The sequence below is a fragment of the Amblyomma mixtum genome, chromosome 2 (assembly GCF_055824585.1).
Source record: "Amblyomma mixtum isolate Tamu chromosome 2, ASM5582458v1, whole genome shotgun sequence".
Lineage (NCBI taxonomy): Eukaryota > Metazoa > Arthropoda > Arachnida > Ixodida > Ixodidae > Amblyomma > Amblyomma mixtum.
The window spans coordinates 17,350,784-17,376,440 of NC_143013.1; the positions used below are offsets into that span (position 1 = coordinate 17,350,784).

At 47.5% G+C, this 25,657-nt stretch overlaps 1 protein-coding gene across 1 annotated transcript; it reads right to left on the minus strand.

The window, feature by feature from the left end:
• Nucleotides 1–245: 245 nt before the first annotated feature.
• On the minus strand, nt 246–22,470 carry LOC149358545 (medium-chain acyl-CoA ligase ACSF2, mitochondrial-like). The gene is made up of 16 exons (XM_089568853.1): nt 22,162–22,470; nt 17,043–17,211; nt 16,120–16,248; nt 15,242–15,295; nt 14,745–14,863; nt 14,247–14,294; nt 13,111–13,228; nt 12,939–13,034; nt 12,455–12,603; nt 9,967–10,058; nt 9,129–9,205; nt 8,207–8,314; nt 3,119–3,264; nt 2,321–2,462; nt 1,123–1,233; nt 246–414 (listed from the first exon to the last, which is right to left on the minus strand). Exons 1-16 carry the CDS (start codon nt 22,278–22,280, stop codon nt 295–297), a joined length of 1,797 nt encoding a protein of 598 aa, XP_089424979.1. The 5' UTR covers nt 22,281–22,470; the 3' UTR covers nt 246–294.
• Between the last annotated feature and the right edge of the window lie 3,187 nt (nt 22,471–25,657).

A 25,657-nucleotide genomic window follows, 5' to 3' on the forward strand; every position in this document is an offset into this window, starting at 1 on the left:
TTCAAGCGTTATTGCGATTTGGGCGCCTTTGCCAGCAACTTAATAATGTAGCAAGAGACTGCGTGCACATCATGAGAAATTTACCTCTTGAGCTGCTGGGGAAATGGGCCCAAGCTCAGTAGAAATAATCTTGCTGTCCCGGGCTGGGCCTGGGTTTGAAGCCGCAGGCCTGCGCCGCCGGGCTTGGGTCCCAGAGTGTACCTCGTGTAGTGTTCTAGTGTGAAATACTGCGGAATTATGTTTATTTAAGCGCACTATACAGCGTACACCTTTAGGAGTCCATGGTGTAAACACTCATAGGTTGAGAATCTTGCGGCTTTCCTCCCTCATGACGAACTTTTGAACTTTCCCCGACACGGTCTTCGGGAATGTGTCGACGAACAAAACGTACTTTGGAACCTTAAAATGGCTGAGCTGTAGGAGAGAAAAGATAAATTAATAACCATGTCATATGCATGCACGATCGTCACACGCCGCAGCGGGATGATACGCAGTAGTAGTGCGCAATTCCTTGCGACGTTTGCTGTTATCTACGCGCAGACACGTATAGTCTGAATTGTAACTAACTAGAACTAAAGGCTTTTTAGAGAAATGGTGCAGGTCTTAACAATTTTCCCCACTATACCCTTAGCACAGCATCGGACGCGAAATTCAGAGGTCGTGGGTTCGGATCCCACCAACGGCGTTATTCTTCTGCTTTCTGATCAATTATCTTTAACCAATAATTTAATTACACGATTATTCTTTAATTAATAAAATTCTCTTACGCTCTTTGGTTTCGGTGGTTGTTTGCTTTCGTCATGTGACGAGCACCTTCATTTATCTGCTTAATAGCAGTGGCACAGCGAGTTGAAATCATTGCAATGATTATTTCATTTCTCTTCCTCCTTCGCATCAGTAAAATTAATAAATTTACTTACAAGAATTTGTAGAAAGTAATGGTGCCCGGGTTTTAGATGATAACAATTACTGGTATGGTAACTTAAGATGTGAAGTTGGCTATCCTTTATGTTATTTTTTCCTCTAACTTTTCACCGGTACGACTGATTCCAGCAGGATGCATAACCCAAGCATAGGAGAGAAAATTCTTCCCATGAAAGATTAGGTATTCAGGTAACGCACCTTTCCCTTGCAGAAATTTTTGATGTCCTCATCGGTCGCGTTGCATCCCGCTTTCAGCATTACCCAAGCGCAGGCTTCTTCGCCGAGCCTCTCATCAGGAACGCCAACGACCTGAGGGTAATGCAAAAGGGCAATGGTTCTGTAAACAGAGCCACCAGCTTCCACAGTGCAGCGACATTAGCTCGAAGAATTAGTTTGGTTTGTTTTATGGGGTTTAACGTCCCAAAGAGACTCAGGCTACGAGAGACGCCGTAGTGAACGGCTCCGGAAATTTCGACCACCTGAGGAACGTGCACTGAGATCGCACAATAGATGGGCGTCTAGAATTTTGCCTCCGTCGGAATTCGACCGCGGCGGCCGGGATCGAACTCGCGTCCTTTGGGTCAGCAGCCGAGCACCATAACCACTGAGCCACCGCGGCGGCTTTATCGCATACTTTTTGAACGCTGTGCTATTCATGAGCGGAATTCCACATCAACGAGCACCTACTGCGGCAACCTGCGATGGGTTTTCTCGGTTTGCGGATCGTACTCATTGATATGCAGAGTGGAACGGTACCAGAATTTTTATGTAAAAGCGACTCATAGCCGGTCACTGAGCTCAACAAACTTCTCATAAAGTCTGTGCGCAATAAGATAGCCATCAACTGGTGACTTATTGATTGCGTTTGTTTTTTCCGGTGGCGGAGTGGTGAATACTGCAGCTAGCAAGCTTTCGCGGTTGTGAAACTGGCTTCAAGAAGGCTGCAGCGATGTTCTAGTACCATATCATGTGTCTCATGTGCGGCAGACAATAAGTTAAAACCCTGCTGTCTTCGAGTGATCAGAGTTGGTTCGGCTCGTAAGACCAGATGAACGTCTGGTGAACCAGGCCACGGTATACGCTATCACCCGATCGAAAAATTCCTGGCGATTCCGTGGATTCCTGTCGATAGGAAGATTCAAACCCCGCACCTTCTTCGTAAGAGGCAATCAGTGGTGCGAGGGCGCACACCTGGATCGCAGCATAGAACGGATGAACTTGCGTTGGTGAATCAAAGGTTTGAGGGCTAACTTCACGAAAGCGAAATAGCAGGTACCGACAAGTGATTGCCGAAACTCTCACTGGTGTCGTTGACTGATCATATAAGCACCCCTGCCTTGTCAGCCCGCTTAACTATGTCCCAATAGTTGAGATTTCCGTCGCTGTAGCCTCTCACCTGCACTTCTTCGACCGCCGGGTGAGAGTAGAGAAAGTCCTCGATCTCCTGCGGGTAGACATTCTCCCCTCCGCGGATGATCATGTCCTTGATGCGCCCCATGATAGTCACTCGGCCGTCCTCCGACATGGCGGCCTCGTCCCTGTGTCAGTCGTACGGTCAGTTACACCTTCCCAACCACACACGTAGCGCCAACACAAAGCGCTAAATGTGCATGTGCTCTCTTGTGCTATCCCTGCAATGATTCCAAGTGATGGAATCATCGCAGGGATAACACTCGGCCCTCGCTGCTCCAGCCTGGGCCGGGCAGAGATGGTCACGCGGCAGGCGCGCCACGGAGTTGCGCGTACTGGTGGGTGTCACTGTGCGCGCAACAGAGTCGCGCAATTTTTGAATGGCGAATGGCCTCGGCGTGACTTATCGAAGCTTTCTGTATCACGTGCAGCGTGTACGTTTAAAAACTAGGCCCCTTAAGGTCCCCGCTTCAGTAGCGCCATCAGGCGAGAGTGCAGAGAAACGTGCACAACTCTCCGCTCGCCGCCTGGGCAACTTTCGTCCCAGCCACCTATCACAATTTTCCACTTGGTAGTACCCTCCGTTGATACAGAGGGTACTACCTGCATGCACTTATACCTGAACAAGTGAAACTAATCGAGTAATCGAGAACCAAAATTAGTGGATTCCAAGGAATGACATCGACGAGTAGCCAGTCGCATATCGGGCACTAGGCATGATAAGTTCTCGCACCATCACTTGCTCATGTGCGCGTTAAAGAACCCTAGCGGCGGTGCCACTTACCCCGTGTGGTACCAGCCGTTGCGGACAGCTTCTCGCGTGTTCTTCTCATCCTTGTAGTAGCCCATGAAGACCAGATAGCCGCGAGCGCAAAGCTCGCCTCTCTCGTTGGTGGGCACTACCCGGTTTTCTTTGTCGACGATTTTCACCTTGGTGAAAGAAAAGAAAATGAAAACATACTCCGCATGCATAAACTCGAGAGTCATCACTTCAGGAATGTGATCGATAGCATTGGTGAAACCGCTGTCTTACGATCTAACAACTATGCTACTAATTGTGAACCTTCATCTATGAACTGAAGTATTTATTATTTGCAATTCATGAACGAATACATGAACGAACCCAAACCATACGCTCCAAACACCAAAACGCCTATATGGAAGCAAAAAGAGAGCAAACTGTCATCTAGCGCCCTCTTACTCCCTTTTTAGTCCTTTCCGTCTATAGTGTACATTTAGGGATGCATGGAGCAGGTCGTGCAGGGAGGTGCCGCATAGACCGTTAATTTTTTCGCCTATGCGCGCTTAGTGTGCCAGGAAATCAGATTTCCTCGTAGCTTACATGCTCTGAAGACTTCTGTTGGCGCCTGTAGTCTTAAGATTAACTTGGCTGTGACGATGTACAGACGAACAGAAGAAGACATCGATGGAAACGACTCATTGGTAGAACTTTTGGACAAAGACGAACTATGCATCGGCGACAGCGACCTTTGCAAACTACCCTATAAAGAGTGACTACGGTATAAGGCGATTGATCGCATCTGTTTGGTCAGCTGTCAGACTGTATCTGTTAGGTCAATAACCTGTCACCTTTTGTGTTCCTTTTACCGTAAAAACTGTCACCTTTTGTGTTCCTTTTACCGTAAAAAAGACATGCTATACAGCGCGTCTGCGGAAGGCACTGAACAGGCAGTTCCAAATAGACTGACAGAATTTGAAACAGGCGATTTTAAGAAAGAGAGCCAAATGGTCAAGCTTTTTTAAGGTTATAGGGGGTTCCTGAGTCTCTGCCTCAAGCTCTTATTTTCCCTCAATCATAAGAAAGTTGCATCTCGATTTTAAAACGCGGGCAGCAGTTACGAAGAGTGCTGAAAATGGTTCTTTTTTTTTTTAGGTACTGCAGATGAACTGAAACAAACAAAAAAAAAGCGAAAAAACGACAAGATTGTGCCGGTAAGGACAGGACCAACGACACCCGCACCACATATATCGTGCTGTCCACTGCGAACACCAGCTGGGGTGTCCGCCGTCAGTCGCGACTGTTTGCGCGTATGAATGCATATCCCATTTCAGACGATGTCGAATAATGGCATATCTAAAACACAAAAGGAAGCGTGAACAGGTGTCCATCGTCTCTGTTCTCCGCCTACGTGAATGGTACGTGACCACGGAGAAAGAGAGGGGTCTGCTGACTGCTGCGTGCTTTCCATTTGGTCGCCGCTGAAGAATGGACCGAGTTGGCCCCGAAACATTGTCGCACTACCGTCAAAGATGTTAGCATTTGTAGACCATTTTCCTAATTCTTGCGCGGCATCAAAAGCTGTCCGCTTTATTTGGGTTTCGTTGAAACAATGAAACACGCTTGCGGTGAGGGACTGCGGAAGCAGCGGCAGTTTGCTTGTTCAGCAAATGCCATGGGATAAGAAGCGCGATCCTGGCAGTGTTGATATTTTAGCTCCAGTTTGGCGCAACTATGAGACCCAACCGTAAAGAAAGGCTGCTATGGAAGTTTCTCACCGAATAGTAGGCCATGTGTTCCATCGAACGGACATCATAGCGCACAAACTCTTCTATCTAGCCCTTGACGCATCAGTCAACTTTATCTCATTTACAGATGGGACCATTTTATTCTTGCTGTTTTTTAAGACGAAAGCCTTTAATGCCTCATACTGTCGTTAGCAGCCGTGTCGGCAACCGTGTCAGCAGATTTGTCCGCGTTTCGGCGTCACTACTTAAAAAGAGACTGCGTCGAGGCTGGGAATCGAACCAGGGCCTTTGGCGTTTGAAACAGCCACGCTACCACTCCGCCACGAAGGCTCAAGGTTTGACCATGAATAAAGGCGCATCTAGTGAATGCATGGGCTTCATAAATAAAATAAAAGAAATAATAAAAATAGGAAAATAAAAATAAAATAAACAATGAAAATAAGAAGAGAAACAAAATATAAAATAAAAAATAAATGACAAAGTATGACAAATGAAAAATTAAAAAGAATAAGAAAAGAAACAAAAGTAAAATAAAATGAAAAATATGAAAAATAAACAATAAATAAAAAACAAACAGTGCGCCAGGAAACGCTTTCGCCTTGCAGCACTTTAGAGAGCCAAAGTGCCCCCAAATCTTTTTTTATTATTATTAGTCCAATCATAGTACTAGTTTACGCATCAGCCAGCTTCACCTCATTTACAGACGGACCCTTTTATTTTTACTCTTTTTTTAATAGTCCGACCATAAGCTGACGCATCAGTCAACTTTATCTCATTTACATACGAGACTGTTATTTTTACTCTTTTTTTTTTTATTAGTCTAGCGATAGTATTAGTTCGCATATACTACCCATGAAATGCCTCTACGGTGTTTCGCCGTTCCAGAGCAGTTTTTAACTGCACGAACGATTGAGGTGGTTTTCAGTATGCAATTCGTTTCTGTAACGTGGTGTCTTTCCATCCTTTCAGACGCGGGTTCGATCCCGGCCGCGGCGGCTGAATTTCGATGAAGGCGAAATTCTAGAGGCCCGTGTGCTGTGCGATGTCAGTGCACGTTAAAGAACCCCAGGTGGTCGAAATTTCCGGAGCCCTTCACTACGGCGTCCATCATAGCCTGAGTTGCTTTGGGACGTTAAACCCCAATAAACCAAACCAAACCTTTCAGAGTTGTTGAAGGTATTGCCGACGTAAAGAAATCAGAGGAAGAGGACTCGCAACTATATACGAGGTCTGTTAGAAAAGTATCCGACTTTATTTATTTTATTTTTTTTTGCGAACACCTGATGGATATGAAACAAGCGCGCTTACAGCAGCCGACCTTGAACCCTCGTGCGCATGCACGAATTTTTTCCTGCCTGCCGATAGCGTCAGTCGCTGGGAAGCAGCGTTTGAGTGAGGGAGTGCGCAGTGCTCTCGTCGGTTTTTTGTTGCAAGGAAAATGGCGGAGCGAGAGGAGCAGCGCTACTACCTCAAATTTTGCCAGAAACTTGGCTATAGCCAAGTGGAAATTATTCGAAATGTTCAGACGGCTTCGGTGATGTCGCTATGAGCAGCACACAGATTAAGCAGTGGTGCAACTGGTTTAAAGACGGCCGCGCATCCGTGGAGAGATAGCCACGCTCCGGTCGGCCACCAACATGCCGAAATGACCAGGTAATTGCCGAAGTGAACGCTGTGGTGACGCGGGACTGTTGTGTACTATCCGAGAAATTGCGGAAGAGGTGGACATCAGCAATTTTTCTGCACATTCCATTATCACCGAAGATTTGGCCATGGAGAGAGTTGCGGCGAAATTCGTGCCGAAGCTGCTGACGGTGGAGAAAAAGCAGCTTCGTGTTGAAGTCTCACAGGAGATGCTGGATTCCACAAACAGTTACCCTGACTTCACCGACGCCGTAATCACTAGTGACGAGTTTTGGGTGTACGGGTACGACCCGGAAACCAAATCCCAGTCGTCACAGAGGACGCATTCCACGTCACCAAGACGAAAGAAGGCCCGACAAGTGCGCAGCAATGTCAAAGTGATGCTGACTGCTTTTTTGACTCCCTCTGTGTGGCACACCACGAGTACGCACCCACAGGGTCAAAGAATGACTAAACAGTACTACAGGGATGTCCTCCATCGCCTACGTGGTGCTGTGCGGCGCAATAGAGCGGAATTGAGGTCAACAAGAAATTGGCGCATCCCTCGCGGCATTGCTCCTGCACATTCCTCGCATTTGATTCAGACTTTTCTGGCGAAAAACCAGACTCCTGTAGTTCAACAGGCTCCTTACTCTCCCGATATGTCTCCCTACGACTTCTGGCTGTTTCCTAAAATCAAGAGGTCATTGAAAGGGGCGCGATTTCAGAAAAGAAAGGACATTATGGCTGCAACGACAGCAGAGCTAAATTCTATTCCGAAAAGGGTCTTTTCGGAATATTTCCAACAATGGCAGCACCGCTGGGAGATGCATATGGAGCCCCAAGGAGACTACTTTGAAGGTTATTAGGTTTCTAACGCTCCAGTTATGCCAGTTTTTTTTCTTCGGCCAAAGGTCGGATACTTTTCTAACAGACCTCGTATTCAAAAGGACGGCTCGTGGCCCCCGGTCCTGACCTTAGCAATCACGACAACCTCGCGTTCGATAACCGAGCGGTCAATAGCCAGTGTCAGTCCTAACGCGCGCACAGCTTTTGCAGCGCGACGCTTGATTTTGTGATACGAACTGCCGCTTCCATAACGATCCTACATTTCCACAGAACAGAGAAGTTTGAGACAACGGATTACAATAGTTCTATATGCCGGCTCTGGAATGAAGATGTACAGAACAGCGTACTTGCAAACATCGGTCAAACTCAAATATTCGCTTGCGTTGACGTGACACTGTACTACACATAATGGCGGCCTTCAAACCTATAGTGCCAAGTATGCGGAGAGCATATAAAGGATAAACACTGACAATGTGTCCTCTCCTTGCGCTCTTAATACTGCTATGCTACTACCACGCATTGCTGATCGCACAAAGGAGTATTTCATATGGTCTATGAGTATTTAACATTCCAAAACGACTTAGGCTATTAGGGACGAAATAGTGAAGGGCTCCGGAAATTTCTACCACCTGGGGCTCTTTAACGTGCGCTGACATCGCACAGTACACGGGCCTCTAGAATTTCGCCACCATCGAAATTCGACCGCCGCGGCCGGGATCAATGGCACACATAACCAGCCCCGTAATGCATACGCCATTAAATGCCTTTCAAGCGATACACACACGACTCAAAACTCCATCACGGCAGGCTTCGTCGGCTGGTCGGACGAGAGTAGCTTGAAATAAAGTATCTCTTCATCCTCCTGATTGTAAGCAAGTAAATTTCGTGAAACATAGCAGGATGCCCAGCTCACCTCGGTGTGTTGGAGAGGTCTGCCGACAGAATGCATCCACTGGTCTATAGGGTCATTTGGATCTGTTGCTGTTATGACCGGACTGGTCTCTGTGGTACCGTAGAGTATCTGAAAGAAACCAGCACTACAATTGTAACATCCACAAACACGCGATGTTAGCACGTATGGTATTATTTACGACTATCACGATCAATAGTTAACATCGGTTTGAAGAAAGCTTTTTTTTGTCGCCACTCTAAGCAGCAACCGTTGAGTAACGCTGCTTATGCTTCGCATAGGAGCGCGAGAAGTCTGACGTGATTAAATGAACGACAAAAAAAAATACACAGAGCGAGAAGAACAAATTGTACATTTCTTGTTACTGCTAAGTACTACCACAGAAGTCGTAAACAAAGAAAGTGATTATGGTAACAAGAACTCGAAAATTCTAATGAGTAGCACATTTTACGCTTTTGCAGCTATTAAGGTAGCCAGTAATGGAACAGATGGAGCGCTGAAACAGAAGACTGTGGTCTTCTCTAATTCTCCAAACTAGAGAATGACCAATACCACATATATGCGTATCAGCCGATTAACGCTATCGTATAAATATAACCTCCAGTTTTTTTGTAACAGAAATCTGCAACCCTTCACTTTGCCTCCTGCCAACCGAGGTTTCACAAGCCAACGTAACCTCCGGACACTTTTTGCAATAATGGGAATTCTAAAGCCGACGCATTAAAATGTAAAATGACAACGCAAAGGTCAGCTTTCGACGTCGCTGAGCGTTTTTGTCACACCAAAAAAAGTCGGCCAAACTGGCATTGATTCATAGGACGGCTTCCGGTTCGTCTTGTCAGAATTCTTTGGAGTGCGTTCAACGGTATTCCGCCATTAGAGATGAGTGCCTACCGCAATTTGCATTGCCGCGTTCTATACTTACGTGGAAACGACGAGCGTTGAGCTCCGTCATTACCCTCCTGATGACCTCCGGCGGGCATGGTGATCCCGACATGACAGCTGTGATAGGAAATTGTACTCCGAGTGCAAAGAAGGCACAGAAAACTGTCCACTTGAACTGAATGCACGTGACAAAAATAAATAAATTACACAACAAGGCAGCGGCACTGGGCACCTAACACAGCTGCACGTAGATAGGAGGAGGGGGAGGAGGAGGAGGAGGAAAGGCAGGGAGGTTGACCGGAAGAAACATCGGTCTGCTACCCTACACGAGGGGAAAGGGGTGAGAGGATAAAAAAATGAAAAACAAAGGAGAGTAGCAGAAAATTGAAGTCACTATGAAAAGTCGGCGTTCGTTAGACACAGCCTATCGTGCAGGCCACAAGTTCTCAAGAAGCGGAGCAGTGCCTTGGAGGCCTTCGCCGCCGACGATCGTCGCGGCCAGTGGCCGAAAATCTTCATTTTCGTCAGTGGGCGTGGATCCAGACGCTCCAGCGCACAGCTGAGAGGCTGCCTTTCGGCGCTGTAGGCAGGACAGTCACAAAGAATGTGGGTTATAGTCTCGCCATAATGTAATGTTTGGTGAAAGCTACACCAAGCCACAGGCGACACAGCAAAGTTTCTTCACGTCGTGGTAGGCCGAATGGAAGCCGGAGCTTCAGATCTGGGTCCAGGATTTCAAACGTGAATTGGAAAACCGGCCGGAATTCCACGCGGCAAGCGTGATGTCACGCGCAAGTGCGCGAAGCATTGATAAGAGGTAAATGTAGAGAAAGCACACGGACCAAACTAGCAGTAATTTAAGGATTAAAAGTGTTTACCTCTTCGCACGGATGAAATGTCGTGCTGACTATTTTGCAAATGATGCAAAATATCGATGTACATTGTCGGCGTTCCAAATATGAATGTGCATCTGCAATGAATAAAAAAAATAGTACCGAACTGTCGTTTATAAAGCTGACAGAGTAACTTTTTGACTCTGCCGAAGCCGATTAAAGGTTTCATTTTGCAAAGGAGAATACGAAATCCGAACTATACAGGTCCGTTACGCTATATGCCATCGAGCGTCTGCGGAAACGGATGCCTGTAGTCTCTAAACAGGAAGGAGTAAACTGTCCTTTAGCGCAATCCCTTTAATAAGAGGGAGTATGTATAGAGGATAGCTTAGTCCCTTTTTACTCCCATATAGGCGTATTCGTGCTTAGGGAGTATGCTGCGGTACTGTTACGATATGTTTTATCGCCATGATGATTCCGCACTGCCACGACACTGCGATGTTGACAGATGCTGAGTAAGATCTGTGAATTGAATGGGCCAAAAAAATGGCATGAGCATTGTGCGCTAAATATTAAACATCGGCAAGCAGACGACCTAGAATTTTCCATGACAAAGCCTCGGTTGTCACGGGAAGTACCACAGAACTGTCGATGTAAAAAAGAAATCAAATATGAGGTACAAGAAATTAAAATGTAAGAACTGCAGCAGTCGGATAACAGAAACGTGAACGCACCTCGTAGGGAACTACTGGTGAACGTTAAGTTGCTTTGCGCACGTGATCTGGGTTCACTGAGAGCAGCCTCACAAATTATATCCGGCAAGGACTCAGCATCAAGCTGAGCTTTGCTAGGGCTTTAAAAGCTCAGAGCTCCAATGCCGGCGGCGGCAAACGGCGGCTCGGATGACACGTATGGAAGCGCTCACTGGAACGACAGAATATGGATGCGGAGAACCAGTTGCCTTTCCTGGGCTCTTGAGTCACTACCGCTCACTCGCACCAAAGCAGACCCACTTTCAATTAAATGCTCTTTGACGCCATCTTGTAATACATCAATCGCGACAGGTATATAGTCTGATACAACTAGAAAGAAGCGACAAATGGCCCTCGAAGAACGCCGTCCAGCCAATGGCGTCGACCGACTATCATGACGTCGTGGTCTATCCCCTTGGATCTGCTAGCCTGACATCGCAGCTGGCTGGTATGTTCAAGAAGATTAACTCTGGGTTAACTGCATCAACCCCGACGTCATGACCAGTGCTCTCTCTACACATCCCCTAGGGGCAGGTGTCACATCCCTTTGTCTTCCTAAAGACATATCCCCTTATTCGTAACATTTTTTTTTTATTTTTACACACCACGGATAATTTTGTTTAATAGCGCCGGAAGAAGGGCGTGTAAGTGAAGGGACACGTCGTTCATAGCTGGCTAGTGGTGGAAGAAACCACGACTTCCACACGAAAGAAGGTGCGGCGATTACGATGACCGCCCGGGCTTCGAAGCGCCAAAGCCAGGGTGCAAGCATGGGAAGCGTGCAGAAAGACGATGACGCCGCGTGGTGACACCCAACGGAAACTTGTGGCGTGCTGCCTGGCGGCGGCATAGTACAGCGCGCTTGCAATCGTAACGATTTCGCGATGTGTCGCATGAATTGTCGCATCGTTGAATACTCAGATACTTCGAGAAGTGCCCTCCAATGATGAAATTCTGCCATTTCTCAACGCGCCCGTGCTTTCAAGACCAGCGGAAGATTTGGTATTTTTGGTGTACGTATGAATTCGATTTCCTGGTGTATGTGTTTAATTGTTGAGTTGACCTGTTATGCCTAGTTCACAGGTGCGCTTCTTTTACAGCGTTATCCACAACAGCGTTATCCACAACTGCGTTTTGAGAGTGATGTTGGATGGCTAGTTTTTTTTTCGATGTTTATTGCTAATAGTATGAACTGCCGTGCAGTTTCTCAAGACATATTATGCAGCTCTAGCTGTTTAGTTTTATCTGTTCGTAAATACTTTAATCCTTGTGTAAAAGAAAATAATTGTAACCTTTGTCGTGAGTGTTGGAGTCATAAATATTGCTAGTCATACGCGACACATCAAAGACGCAAATGAAATATTAAAAATGGCAGCCGAAATTTATAACCCCCCCCCCCCCCCCCCCCTTATATTTTAATATCTGGGGAAACTCCTGGTCACGACAATCGGTCGATGCCACTGGCTGGAGGGCCTCATTTGAGGGACCACTGCTGCATCGTTCCTGCAAGACTTGTCGAGGAAAGTTAGCTGCCTGTTATCACAAGCCACAGCCGGCACGGTTTACTACGTAGGCTAATAACCATTAAGCACCTAGGCCAACCTCTAAACGTATCGGGCGCTATGGCAGAATCGGATTCTTGGTACTCTTACGCGTCACGTATTGCTAAACGTTACCTTACGAAACTAACGCGTCATGCCCAATCTAAGTGTGAAAAGAAAGCCGCACCTATTTCCGAGACCCTGTTATGCCATTTGACGTGCCCCTGTCACCAGACGTACTTCTCGCTGTGAATGCAGTCCAACGCGGCTTCCGCTTTGAAGCTCGGAGCTGGCATCACGATGGTGGATCCGAAAATGGTCGCCGCCAAAGTGCCGCCGACGCATCCGTAACAGTGAATCATGGGCACGTTCAAGCAGATCACCTCACTCTGCAACGAAAAGGACAGTTACGAATGCTCTGCGATGCGTACGCAGTGAATAACGGGCGCGCTCAAGCGGATCACCTGACCCTGCAACGCAAAGGACAGTTACGAATGTTCTGCGATGCGTGAACACCATTATATCCTTTCAGGACAGTGAAAACAGTGAACATAGGCCACGTAGCGGCAACGGTGGGCCGCCATTACATCCACAGGACTCAGTAGCCAAACGCCGTAGCCATTAAGCCATCATGGTAAGTGCGATCAGGCTATTGCAGTCCTGCTAGCGCTAAAGCCTGAACAGTGCTCACATAACACATTGCAACACAGGGATCCGACCTCACCTCTTTGTCCAGCTCAAATCTCTGGCCTATTAAGTAGGCGTTGTTGACGAGATTGAAGTGAGACAGCTGCGCGGCCTTAGGCTTTCCTGTCGTGCCCTGCAGGAATAATAAGAATCATCTAAATAGCAGGCGCCTATTATGTTGCTGCTGTTGAGAAGGCGTGTGTACTTACAGATGTGAACTGCAAGTTGATGGGATCGTCGAATTGCAGTTTTGACGAAATCACTTGCATGTTTCTGAGGTGCTCGTTCGTAACAGACTCCATGAGGTCGGCAAACAAGACAGCGCCCCTGAAGGGAACATGCGCTTCTGTAGACGTATCTTTTAACTCTCCTCTATCTGCACGTGGCAGCGGTGGTGGCTCGGCTGGAGCCAGTCGGCAGGCCCGTGCACTTTCCTTTTCATCTTTCTCTTTGTACCTCTGTCAGTAGGATGACAACCATTGGAGTACAGCGTCTAGCCGATACAGACTGTGGCAACGCTAAACGCGCACTTTGCGAAAGCTGTTTGTTATGGGGCGTCGCCAATGCTGCAGACGACGTGGATTTATAATTAATTCCGATCAGATCAGGAAAGTACATATTCCAAACTTGGTATTGTAAAAGCAAGACTGTCGTATACCACCTATGCGTCAAATATCCAGCGCGATTAAGAGTGCGGTTTAACCGAGAGAAGCATATTACAGTACGCGTTTAGCGTTGCAGCAGTCCGTATTAAAGGGACAGTCTATTGACTTTTATCGACTCAATTTTTCTTGCGGTAATCGAAAGGTCATTTCTCGAATAAACGAATACCCAGCTGTACCGCAGAGAAACACAGCAGAACAATTTAGACCAGAATTTTTTAAGTATAGTAGTCACATTTTCTAATGGTAGATAGCCGCTGTTGAGGCAAAGTGGGCCATGTATAGCGGCGACGTTTGTTGTGCGATTTCTTTTGAAATGATAGCTTCACTACGCTAGGTAAAAATAAGGTCACCGTGTCTGGAGATTTTACCTTCATTTGACCTTCAGATAAAACAAAGGAAAGGAAAGGTGCTTAACTGGTCCCCTGGGACAGGTGGACACAGTCGCGGTTTAAGCTACGGCACCGATGAAAAGCGAGAGCTTCGAAAGTAGGAAAGACGCATCCACGAGTTCTTCCTCCATTATTCCCATCCTGTATAGAGACCTACCAGAATACGCCAACTAAGACTACGATAAAGATTAAGACGAAAAAACGACCGTTCCGGCAGGCATGGAAGATTTTTCAGGATTAGGACTGTTTGGACAGAAATAAGCACAAGGAGGTTCAGGGATGCGTACTCACTGTCTTGGTTCGTCACCAATGCAGATAATGTGCCTCAGTTTGGGTAACCTGGAAGTGGAAACAAGTAAACAAGCGTGTGCATGAATGAACTAACCCGCGAATAAAAGAGAGGGAACAAATGAGCTAGCACACGCTGAGTTATCCTTGCTGCATGATGTTGGCACTCTTCATTCCAAGCGCTTCATGCGCTTAGTACGTTACAAGTTCCAAAGTTAAGGAAAGGAACTGGCGCTGCCGTCGTGTTAGTACTGTATTAAATTCAAAGCTTGAAGCAGTAGCAGTGATGAATCTGCTACCGTTGATGGGCACACAATGTAAAAAGTTATTTTTTGAGCGGGAGCATGTCATATCCAATCCAATAGCATGAACAATTAGCAGAACTGTAATTCTGGACAGCGCTTTGAAGGTCTAAAGTGCTATTTGCCAATAAGTAATTTATGCCCGCGGTCCAAGCAGTGTTTTGTATATGAGTACATGTTTTTATTTGTTTCCGCCCACCTTGCGCTTTTCAAACACCCAGGGGCTGAAGATTCGAGCTCGGGTGCTATTTCCAGTAGCATCCTGTAGTAGTCCTGCCTTGCAAACCGTTGCGACAGAATAACGGCTTCACAGTCTATCTGCAATAATACGTTAAGACGATCAGCAAATGGCGCTGCGAATCACAGTAACCAGCTGCAAACAAGTACTCAGAAACACAATTTATAGGTAAACAGATTAACTGGGAAGGCGAAATGTTCCTCCTACAAATCCCGTGAAAGACTTACTTCCTGTCTTTAATTGCGTGAATAAGCAGCTTTCTCATTTAGTGTTGACGTCTCTGTTAACATCCTAAAAGCTTCCAGTGAATGAACTTTGCCTTATGCTCTTTAACTTTTAAGGGATACTAACGACAAATTAAAGTCGGCCTGTGTCGATGGATTACGGCGTTCTAATTGCAAAAAAGGCACTTTGAATCAAAAGGAAGCCTTTAAAAAGACATAAAATGTTCCACTTACCCGATTCAGGCAGTACTCGAGCTCAGGAACTTGATATGCCGTGTTAATATTGACCTACGCGCAAACACGGAGCACAAAAACTTTAGTAACGGCAGTTAATCTCAAGTAAAGACTTTTTCGCACAGTGCTGCTTTTAGATAACTCAAAAAAGGCCTTTTACAGAAACCTATTTGAAAACAAATGCATGCTTCTTGCAAACACTGGTACACAAAACACTGCGTAGCTGTATACGTAAAATATATATAGTGTGCATAAAGAATCTCAGTAAACAAGGGTTTCGTATTGTTAAAAACAATTGAAATTTAATCGATTTACTGCGTCTGTGTCCTCTCGATTTTGCCGAGGACAAGTAGAACAACCGAAAACTATACCAATTGATTCACGCTCCTGAGCACTGATAAAACTTTCGACGTATCTCAATTGATGAAAAATAAACTTTTCTTCGAATATGAGGATATTTTTACTTTGAAAAGTGAAATGTCATAGATGGACACAATTACATATGGTCGCATATAGTCCATCATCATCATCATCATCAGCCTGACTACACCCACTGCAGGGCAAATGCCTCTCCCATGTCTCTCCAATTAACCCTGTCCTTTGTCAGTTGCCGCCACTGTATGCCCGCAAACTTCTTAATCTCATCCGCCCACCTAACTTTCTGCCGTCCCCTGCTACGTTTGCTTTCTCTTGGAATCCACTCCGTTACCCTTAAGGACCAGCGGTTATCTTGCCTTCGCATTACATGCCCTGCCCAAGCCCATTTCTTCCTCTTGATTTCAACTAAGGTCCATAGATCCATAGATAGCCCATAGATCAGTTCATATTAAGCTAAGTAGGTCAGCGTGCATCGCTGGAAGTTGACAAGACGTCCTCACCAGTACCAGCCCTGCCTTTGCAGTCGCGAACTGGACGATGCTCCATTCGTACATGTTCGGTGCAATCATCGCGATCTTGGAGCCGACGCCGAGATTCAGCGACACGAGTGCGGCCGCCAACCGGTCGATCTGCGAAGGCAAACAACGCACGCCATAAATTCCCGGAGGACCCGGCCGCGGTGGCTCAGTGGTTACGGCGCCCCGCTGCTGACCCGGGAGACGCGGGTTCGATCCCGGGCACGGTGACCGAATTTCGATGAAGGCGAAATTTTAGAGGCCCGTGTACTGTGCGGTGTCAGTGCACGTTAAAGAACTCCAGGTGGTCGAAATTTCCGGAGCCCTTCACTACGGCGTCCCTCATAGACTGAGTCACTTTGGGACGTTAAACCCCAATGAACAAAACAAAACTCAGAAAACAACATACGTAACGCGAGTATACGTAAAGGCCCGATTTGAAATAGCGTTCGACGCATGCACATTTTAAAGCACGCTATCTCATATGCCCATATGCCCATTTTATACTGGAACTGCACTCAGCAGAGTCAGAACATCATCTGTGCACTCACTGAAGCTTGGTAGTGCTGCAAGGAACTACTGGTTGGGCCCACCGACGACCGCGACGCTGATGAACGCTGAGGGTTTTTCTACGTGAAACCACTGGAAAGTAGAATGTTAGGCAGCCGCCAGAGCTTAGTTGGTAGTGCACCGTTCACGACATACGGAGGTCGTGGGTTCGGATTTCACGGACCCCATGTATTGTCTTCTCTTCTTCTTTCCGTTAAATTGCATTTAAACTAAAAGCACTCTATTTCAATCCTGCATGGCTTTCTTTGGTTTCACTGACTGTTGGCTTCCATCTTTAAGGAACTCGCAATTCGTGTGCCCCAAAATGCCACCAACAAAACGGGCACCATTTTACTCACGTCTTTTTTGAACTCCGTGTATGTTTTCCTGATGGACTGGTGGCAGGATACGACGGCCACATTGTCACCGTGTTTGTCGGCCACCCGGTCGACCACATCGCCGAGAGTGAAGGGTAGTAGGGGTTGCCTGCCTGGTGTGTGGTGGTAGCTGAGACCTCCCAGGGCCCTCCTGGAAGAGCGTAAGTGATGATGACGTAACAAGAGCAATACATGAGAGGGGTGGGTGGTCTAAAAGATTCCTTTAACCAAGGATTGGGTGTACACCCTTCCAATTTTTTAACGGTTACCCGCGAGCATCGACCGTTCGCTTGATCAGCGCCCTATGACGGAACAAATCGGCAAACTCGCCGAGAGTGGCCGCATGCGCCCGAAGCCCAGGCCGCGGCGGCCGTCGTCTGCTAGGCTGTGCCAGGAGCGGCGCGCTGCCCCCGAACCTTGTCTTCGCTTACCGCACTACATGGCATTTTTTATCTCCCGCTTAACAAAATCGTGCGCCACAGCCATATTCGCATAGAACTGCAAACAAAACAAGAGCAAACGGAAGATTGATCGCAAGGTTCGTTCGAGAAACGTTGAGCAAAGATGTTCGCAGGTGGGCGGCACGTGGCTTCTCCTGAATATCGACGGCGCGTATGCCAGCACTCTTACGATCGAAGGAAAGTGTCGCGGCAGCGCGCAGCTCCTGGAATAGCCTAGCAGACGGTGACCACTGCGAGCTGGTCTTCGTGCGCATGCAGCAACTCTCGGCCAGTTTGCCGATTCGTTCCGTCTTAGGGCGCTGATCAAGCGTACGGTCGATGCTCGCGTGATACCGCTAAAAAATTGGAAGGGTGTATGTACGTCGCGCTGACCAGCCGGTGTAGAAGGGCCGGTCATTAACAAAACGGTACCTTGGTATCCGTGCTCATCCGCCAGAAGAATTTTTTCCATCACGTTTCAAGAGCTAGATTTAATCTGTGTGGATGCCAGGAAAGGCTGGTTTAAACATGACCGCTTTCTTTTCAAACTACGATAGGTCTCCGCAGTCTCTTGCAAAGTTCACAGTACGTAACTCAGCAGAATGTCCATCAGTGGAATTAAAGGCGCACCCACACCTGCTGTACTCGCCGCGGTGGCTCAGTGGTTACGGCGCTCGGCTGCTGGCCGCGGAAGACGCGGGTTCGATCCCGGCCGCGGCGACCGAATTTCGATGAAGGCGAAATTCTAGAGGCCCGTATACTGTGCGATGTCAGTGCACGTTAAAGAACCCCATGTGGTCGAAATTTCCGCAGCCCTTCACTACGGCGTCCCTCATAGCCTGAGCTGCTTTGGGACGTTAAACCCTAATAAAAAAAAAAAACCTGCTGTAATGGACCCACGCGCTGTCCTGACATTAATGAAATGGCGTGTTCAGTCAGTATTACATTAACCTTGTAATGCACTGAAAATGACTTATAAAAGTTATGAACCTCAAGGATTTCGTCCCTGATTGTTCATTATTGCAGAAATGATACAAAAAATTGGGAGATGTTGAGCATGTGCTGTGAGCCACTCATCGTTCCTCATCGTTCATAATGTAGTTTCACGACTATACCATAGTGCTCAATTTGCTTGCGTTCTGCGAAATCAGTGCATAAATTCCGCAGTATGTAACTCAAAAGCTTTTCATAATTAACGTTCCAATGCAGTTTGTAGCAAAGCTAACGGTGGCGTCAGTTTGCTAATCGACACTGCTATTGGGCATCAGCTGACTAGAGAAAATAGGAACATTGTCAACTTTAAAGAAAAGAAAAAATAGTTTGCGGCGTTTAGTCAAACACTTATCAAGTGTCGGATGCCACTTCCTCAGAGAAAAGGAGTAGCTGCTCGTTGCAAAAAAAAAAAAAAAAGGAAACACTCCAATTACAAAGCGCAGCAAAACGCTTCGCGGGTCGCAGCGTCACTCGGCGCTTGTGATGACGTCATATATCGGTAGGCGAGAAGGTTGCATCAGACGGTGGCACAGCGCGCTCTTGCCATCGCTCGAGCCAGAGAAAAACGGGGGATGCATTGACGGTCCCTTACAATATCCTCACCAAAACCAAACATCCAACTGACATAATTAAAAAGTTAACAGATGCTGGTCAATGAGCCCGCTAATTATCATTTGAAGCCCGTTTTCAGGGTCCGTCATGGCTCCGGTTATTATCGCGCACGAAGGACATTTTTACCTCAGAAAGCCTATTTTTTCTAAATTACTTAGTCTTCCCTCAAACACCCTATATGCAGGTTCTTTCAGGCAGGAATGTATGCAACGCGCTACAAGTAATTAATAACTTGTAATAAATTACGCCTTCTTAAAGTTTTGTCATCAATCGATTATTATTTTTTTTTTTCAAACGGTAACCTTCCGGGTAATTCAATTACTTTTTCGTGCTGTCGATTGGTAGCAATCAGTTGCTCTTTTCTTTTCAAAAAACAAGTTGTAACCAACAAGAGCTCCGAGAAGCTAAACTTGGCGGCAAACACTGGTGCTAACAAGGATATTTCCTTCCTGACAAGCGACAGCGGAAAGGGTGCCAAAGATCCGTTTTCAATGAGCTCAAAGCCTAACACAGAGGCGAGAATTATAGGGTCTAAGACCCTACCACTTTTTCAATATATCCACCGCGGTGGCTCAGTGCTCCAGAATGGCAGGATATCATTGCGATCCTGATGCACGGCCAGCACGGATCTATTTTCGGGAGTGCATGCATAAGTATATTGAAGTTCAGAAACTTGCTCCTGAAGCTCCCGAGTGGCTCGAAAGAGTCGAGCCTTTGGTGACGCTTAAGGAGTTTTAATATGATGAAGCCACGCACCCCCGGGCGGATAGTGTTGTTAATTATTGCTCATTGCGCTCTGTAAGTGTATTTGTGTACTGTGGTTCTTGCCGAAGTCAGGCAATAAATAAAAAAAAAAACCGCGGTGGCTCAGTGGTTACGGCGCTCAGCTGCTGACCCGAAAGACGAGCGTTCGAATCCGGCCGCGGCGGTCGCAATTCGATGGAGGCGAAATTATAGAGGCCCGTGTGCTTTGCGACGTCAGTGCACGTAAAAGAACCAAAGGTGGTCGAAATTACGGGAGCCCTCCACAATGGCGTCCCTCATAGCCTGAGTCGCTTTGGGACGTTAAACCCACAAACCAAACTCATTCAATAATTCTGTGTTCGTTTCACATCAACATAAAAAGCCCGTTCACTCGTAAAACGTCTCCCTTTTGCTCTAGAGGAAGGCCTAGCATTGCTGTTGAGCCAGTTAAGTCTCCTTTTTGTCACCAGTATTCGCGACGCATCGAATTCTTCACAGCAACTGAGAACAAAAACATCCGTGTTCAATGAACGTAATATTTTTTTTTAATCTCATTCTCTAATTACATCAACCACGAGACTTCTTGTTTATGGCGGGTGCAATTACTGCACAGCTCACATCACTTTTTGGAGCGTCTTTCTCCCTGAAGATACTGGGCCTTTCAAAAGCGGGAAGTTGCCCCTTGCATTGCTCTACTTTCTTAACGCTTGAAATGAAAAACGAGTGGGGCCCGCCGCGGTGGCTCAGTGGTTACGGTGCTCGGCTGCTGACCCGAAAGACGCGGGTTCGATCCCGGCCGCGGCGGCCGAATTTCGATGAAGGCGAAATTCTAGAGGCCCGTGTGCTGTGCGATGTCAGTGCAGGTTAAAGAACCCCAGGTGGTCGAAATTTCCGGAGCACTACGGCGTCCTTCATAGCCTCAGTCGCTTTGGGACGTTAAACCCCAATAAACCAAGCCAAACCAAAAACGAGTGGCACATTTCCATCTTTCAGAAGCCTTTGTATTCTGGGCTTTTCGTATAAGACCGTGCAAACGCTACAGTCATGAGACAGATAAGAGCAGGACGTCGAGAAGCGCCGTGATGTGTGAGACAAGCGATATCAACTGTCGCGTAGGGCCGCGGAATCGTTTGGTGTCTTGAGCACTTCATAGCCCCAAGTGGAAGTCTCTGCGTCCGCCGATTAAAATGCAAGGAATAAGACCCTGGTAGTGAACTGTCGTACACTTGACACGATACCTTCTGTGCAGGCTGGGGGTCACATCAACTTCGCTCCTTTCCGTGGAATGAGATTTAAATGAAATCCGCTTAGTGATTTGTTTAGGGAGGGAGAATTTAATAACGGCACCGACGGATTCTGTGACTCGGTTTCCGGAGCAACAATGTTATCTGAGCACGTCTTGTTATGCTAAAAAAGCGCCATTATTTCACTGACGTAGTTTACGTAACAGAGTTACGATTAAGTATGTTTGTTTTCGTTGCGAGTCCGTGCAGTTTTTAAAACATAACTGAATTCCAATCAGCTACTATCGCAATTCCACTATTCGCACGGGCATATGGAGTTCAGAAAGGGGCATCGGCAACCACCCATTCCAATTCTGGACGAAAGCGCATCGAACGAGAAGTAACCGATACGTTGTGTTGTCCTTGTCATTAGGCTCTGGAGTGTAAGCAGCTGAAGCTACATAAACGACCAAACGCGACTGCAATTGTAAAATGTGCAACATTCACGGATACGTAATTTTGAACATTGAAACTCAAGGCTCTAAATAATCCTCCAAGCTGAAGCCTCGGTGAAAATAGGGATCTTATCACGCATCCCGCATACGCCTCACTTTCCACATTGAGCGATCCACATCGCCTTATACCCTGCCTCTTTTTCTAAAAAAAAAATAAAGGAAACTATGTCCATGTAACTCAGATTAGTTTCTTGCAGGCAGGCTTGTTTTCTAGTTATTTCGCGTACTTCAGGAAAGAAGGCCGTAGGAAAATGACAGGGCACAAGTTTCGCTTGCTCTTTTAACATTCAGAGCTGATGCAGGCGAAATTCTAAAGACCAGTGTACTGTGCGATGTCAGTGCACGATAAAGAACCCCAGGTGGTCGAGATTTCCGGAGCCCTTCAGTACAGTGTCCCTCATTGCCCGAGTCGCTTTGGCACGTTAAACCCCAATAAACCAATCACTTCCAACTCCGAGTAGAATTGCACTAATAGCCCCGATACCTCCACGTGTAAGAATGAGCGCAATGTGCCTCTTTGTTCCGGGTTAACGAACTGACAGCGCAGCGACCGCGGGGCTCTTACTTTTCTCACCTTTGACCGCCGATCAGAACCTTGCAATCCGCAGCGCGAACCCCGAAACCATACAGAAGGCGCCGCGTGTCCAACGAGGCTCTCAGCGTCGTCGCCGTACACACGCGGGCCAACGCCATCGCACAAGCAGGCCCCTGAACCACGGCGTACACTTCGCTGGCCTATTTCAAGACACGCGCTTTCCCTTCGCGCTACGAGAGGCAGCGGGCTACCGAGCGCCAAATGCGACCTGCGGAACTGCGGCGACTTCGGTGACGGTGGCAGTGGCGGCGCGGAAGGAGGGAGGGAACGAGAGAGCGCAAGCCCGCTGCACCCGCGGCTGTGCAGCGGCGGCGGTACAATTTTGCGCGTGTGCGCCGCGAGGAGGCGGTGCGGGCCCGTGTGATAAGCGCGGACATCGAGCATGATAGAGCGGCCTTCAAGCTTCTGCCCTTCAGCCACTGCTGTAGAGCGAGCATTGACGCGAGCGGTAGCCGGCGAAGCAACGCAGAGCGCGTGTGTGTACAGAGGGGGGCTCTTGTGCAGAGGGCAAAACGCATGTCTAGAACACGTTCTGAGCGTGTTTCGGGCTGAACACGCGATAACTAGGGATAAGATTTGGTTAAAAATGGTCTGGATGTAAACATGTGCAGTTAAACTTATAGAATTTCATCGTCATTTTTTGCCTTCTTGGTCGCAGCGGCTTTGGGAGCTGCGGAACACACAGTTTGGTTGTTCTAGGCATGTGTTTTGCCCTCTGTGAGTAGCGCTCGAGCGGTGCTCTGCGGAGCGAAGAGAGCGAATTTTTAACGGAGGTGCTGGGTACCAGCGGCAGTGCGGCGCTCGAGCGCAGCCGCAGAGGCATACAAATGACGAAAGCAGTTCCAACGTGTCCTTAATATGCAACCTAAGTGGGAAGCGGCAAACACGAGACCCCATTCCGAGCGATTAGGGGAACGCGTTCGGCTCACAACATTACTAGCATACGTGTCCTCGACGTAGCCCAATCAGCTGACGCATGCCACCTGTGGCTTCAACCCAGCACGGAAGATCACGCGGTAGCGCAAACAGGTGGCGTGGAAAAGCTTAAAAATATCTGCCTCTAGCTGAGCTGCACGTGTGTTGAGACGCTGCGATCGATACGGCAGACTTCATCGGAGGTTGCTTTATTTCCTTCTCAACGCGCTGCTGCACGTTCCTCAATGACCCCAGTGCTGATGAAAGCAAGCGAGGAATTTTGCTCCGGAATGTATCGTTTTTTCCTCTTTTCTCTCTATTTTTTTCCCCTCAGTGCAGAAACATTTAACAGGCAGCTGGTCTTCCAAAACACGCTGCGCAGAGATAAAGCGAGGGTGTTGTAAATATACCGTGCTTTGGTGAACGTTAGCAATTTTTTTTTTTCATGCGGTGCGTTGCAGAAGCACTTTCGCGGGTACATTCTAAAGCCGCAGGAAATACAGTATGCAGGCTTATGCCATATTCCAGTCGGCGATCCAGAGCGATTGTGCGATCTTGACACGCCTTTTTGTCACAGGCACGGAATGGATACTTAAAGAAAATTGAAGGAGGCTCTTAAGCTCCACCTTAAGGCTATGACGCGATAGCATAATGGGTTAATTCCCATTTATGCAGAAGATCACTCTCTACTTTACATTCATAAATCCTTGAGAGTCCTCGTACCTCTCCTGGCGCAGTGACGTAGCGGTTAAGCGATGCGCCACTGCTCTGCGATGGCAGGTGCTCCCAGCGGCGGGTCTTGCGCGGCACAGGTTGCTCTTCCCGAGCAACCAATCATTAATTCAACTGCCACCTGCCACGGTGGGTAGTTTGCTCACAATACGGTGGGCAGGTTGTGATGACGTCGCAAGGTCACGTGACCTGTGTGGCCAACCTGACTCCTACACTGTAAACAAAAAATACACCCAAAAGGGAGTAAAAATGGTGGCGGCCACCCTTTTTACTCCATTTGTGAAAACATTTACTCCATGAGTGGGGAGTAAAAAGGTGGACTGTCCTCCATTTTACTCCCATGAGGGAATAATGGAGTTAAAATGAGGATTTACCAGGATTTACTCCAGTCTAGAAAAGGAGTTGATTGTGCGAAATACTCCACCAGTGCCGAAATGGAGCAAAAAAAACACCATTTTGGGCAATCCGCCCCGCCGCCTATAGCGTCTCGTCTGCTTTTGGTCAGTCGTCTGAAAATGGCGGTGAGTGAAGACCGCTTGGTTACCATCGTCGCTGGATCTCCGTTCACTTCTGCTCCTTCACGGGCGCCTGCCACGGTACACGATATCGGCTTGTCGCCGTTTTCCGCTACAGTACGGTACATAATTGAATTGCTCCTGTGAAGCCTCCGGCCGCCGCGGTGGCTCAGCGGTTATGGTGCTCGGCTGCTGACCCAAAAGACGCGGGTTCGATCCCGGCCGCGGCGGCTAGAATTTCTTTGGAGGAGAAATTCTTGAGGCCCGTGTACTGTGCGATGTCAGTGCACGTTAAAGAACCCCAGGTGGTCGAAATTTCCGGAGCCCTTCACTACGGCGTCTCTCATAGCCTGAGTCGCTTTGGGACGTTAAACCCCATAAACTAAACTAAACTGAAGCCTCCAGTGCTCTAACCATACCTACCTTTCCTTTGTTTTTGCTGCCACCCCATTACAGCCCCCGCTTAGACTTAATTCTCACAGGCTTTTTTCAGTGTGGTTCTCGCAATGTGTCACAGCAGATTATGTGTTGCATGAACATGGAACTGTGATAGAACATAGCCTCATCGCTGAGCACTTGACTGAACTGATGAGGCTACATTTTTCCTCAGTCATATTGAAAAGCCAAGCCTTAATGAAGTGAATATGGAAGCAAACACTGCTATTCCAAACTACCATCAGGGGTGTTTTCAACTTTTCTGCTCTGGTTTTTAGTTAAATATAGCGTGTTGCATGACCGTGAAAACTATACAGCGACTCCTTCTCAGTATTGAACTATTGATTATAATGTTACATCCCTTTATCTACAAACACGGCCAACCAAACGAGCTCGTAGAGCAAAGGGAGACGACAAGCAGACGACTCCTGCCGCCTACGCAGCCGCTGGGCTTGCAGACGGCGGACAGAATGCGGGACGCGAAGGTACATTAGGGCAGCGCAGTTTCCCAGGTTGGGTTGCCGGCGGCCCGCAGATCTACTGCCCGTTTCCATCGCTGTCACTGTAAGAATGAGCCTAAATGAGGATAAATAAACCATAAACATCACGCCATTTTCGGGCCCCATTTCTATAAGGGAGCAAGAATTTACTCCCTTTTCACTTCATAATAACTCCCTTATATAAGGGAGTAAATAAAAACACCATACATATGGAGTAAAAAACTCCTTTTGGGTGTTCGTTAGAGTACAAGCCATTTACTCCCTTTTGAGTGTTTTTTTGCTAACAGTGTAGGTTGCTCTGTGGAGACCACCTGGCACAGCCATGCTCGTGATTTTTATGTCACATCGCCGACGCCGACAGTGCCTACACCGGATACT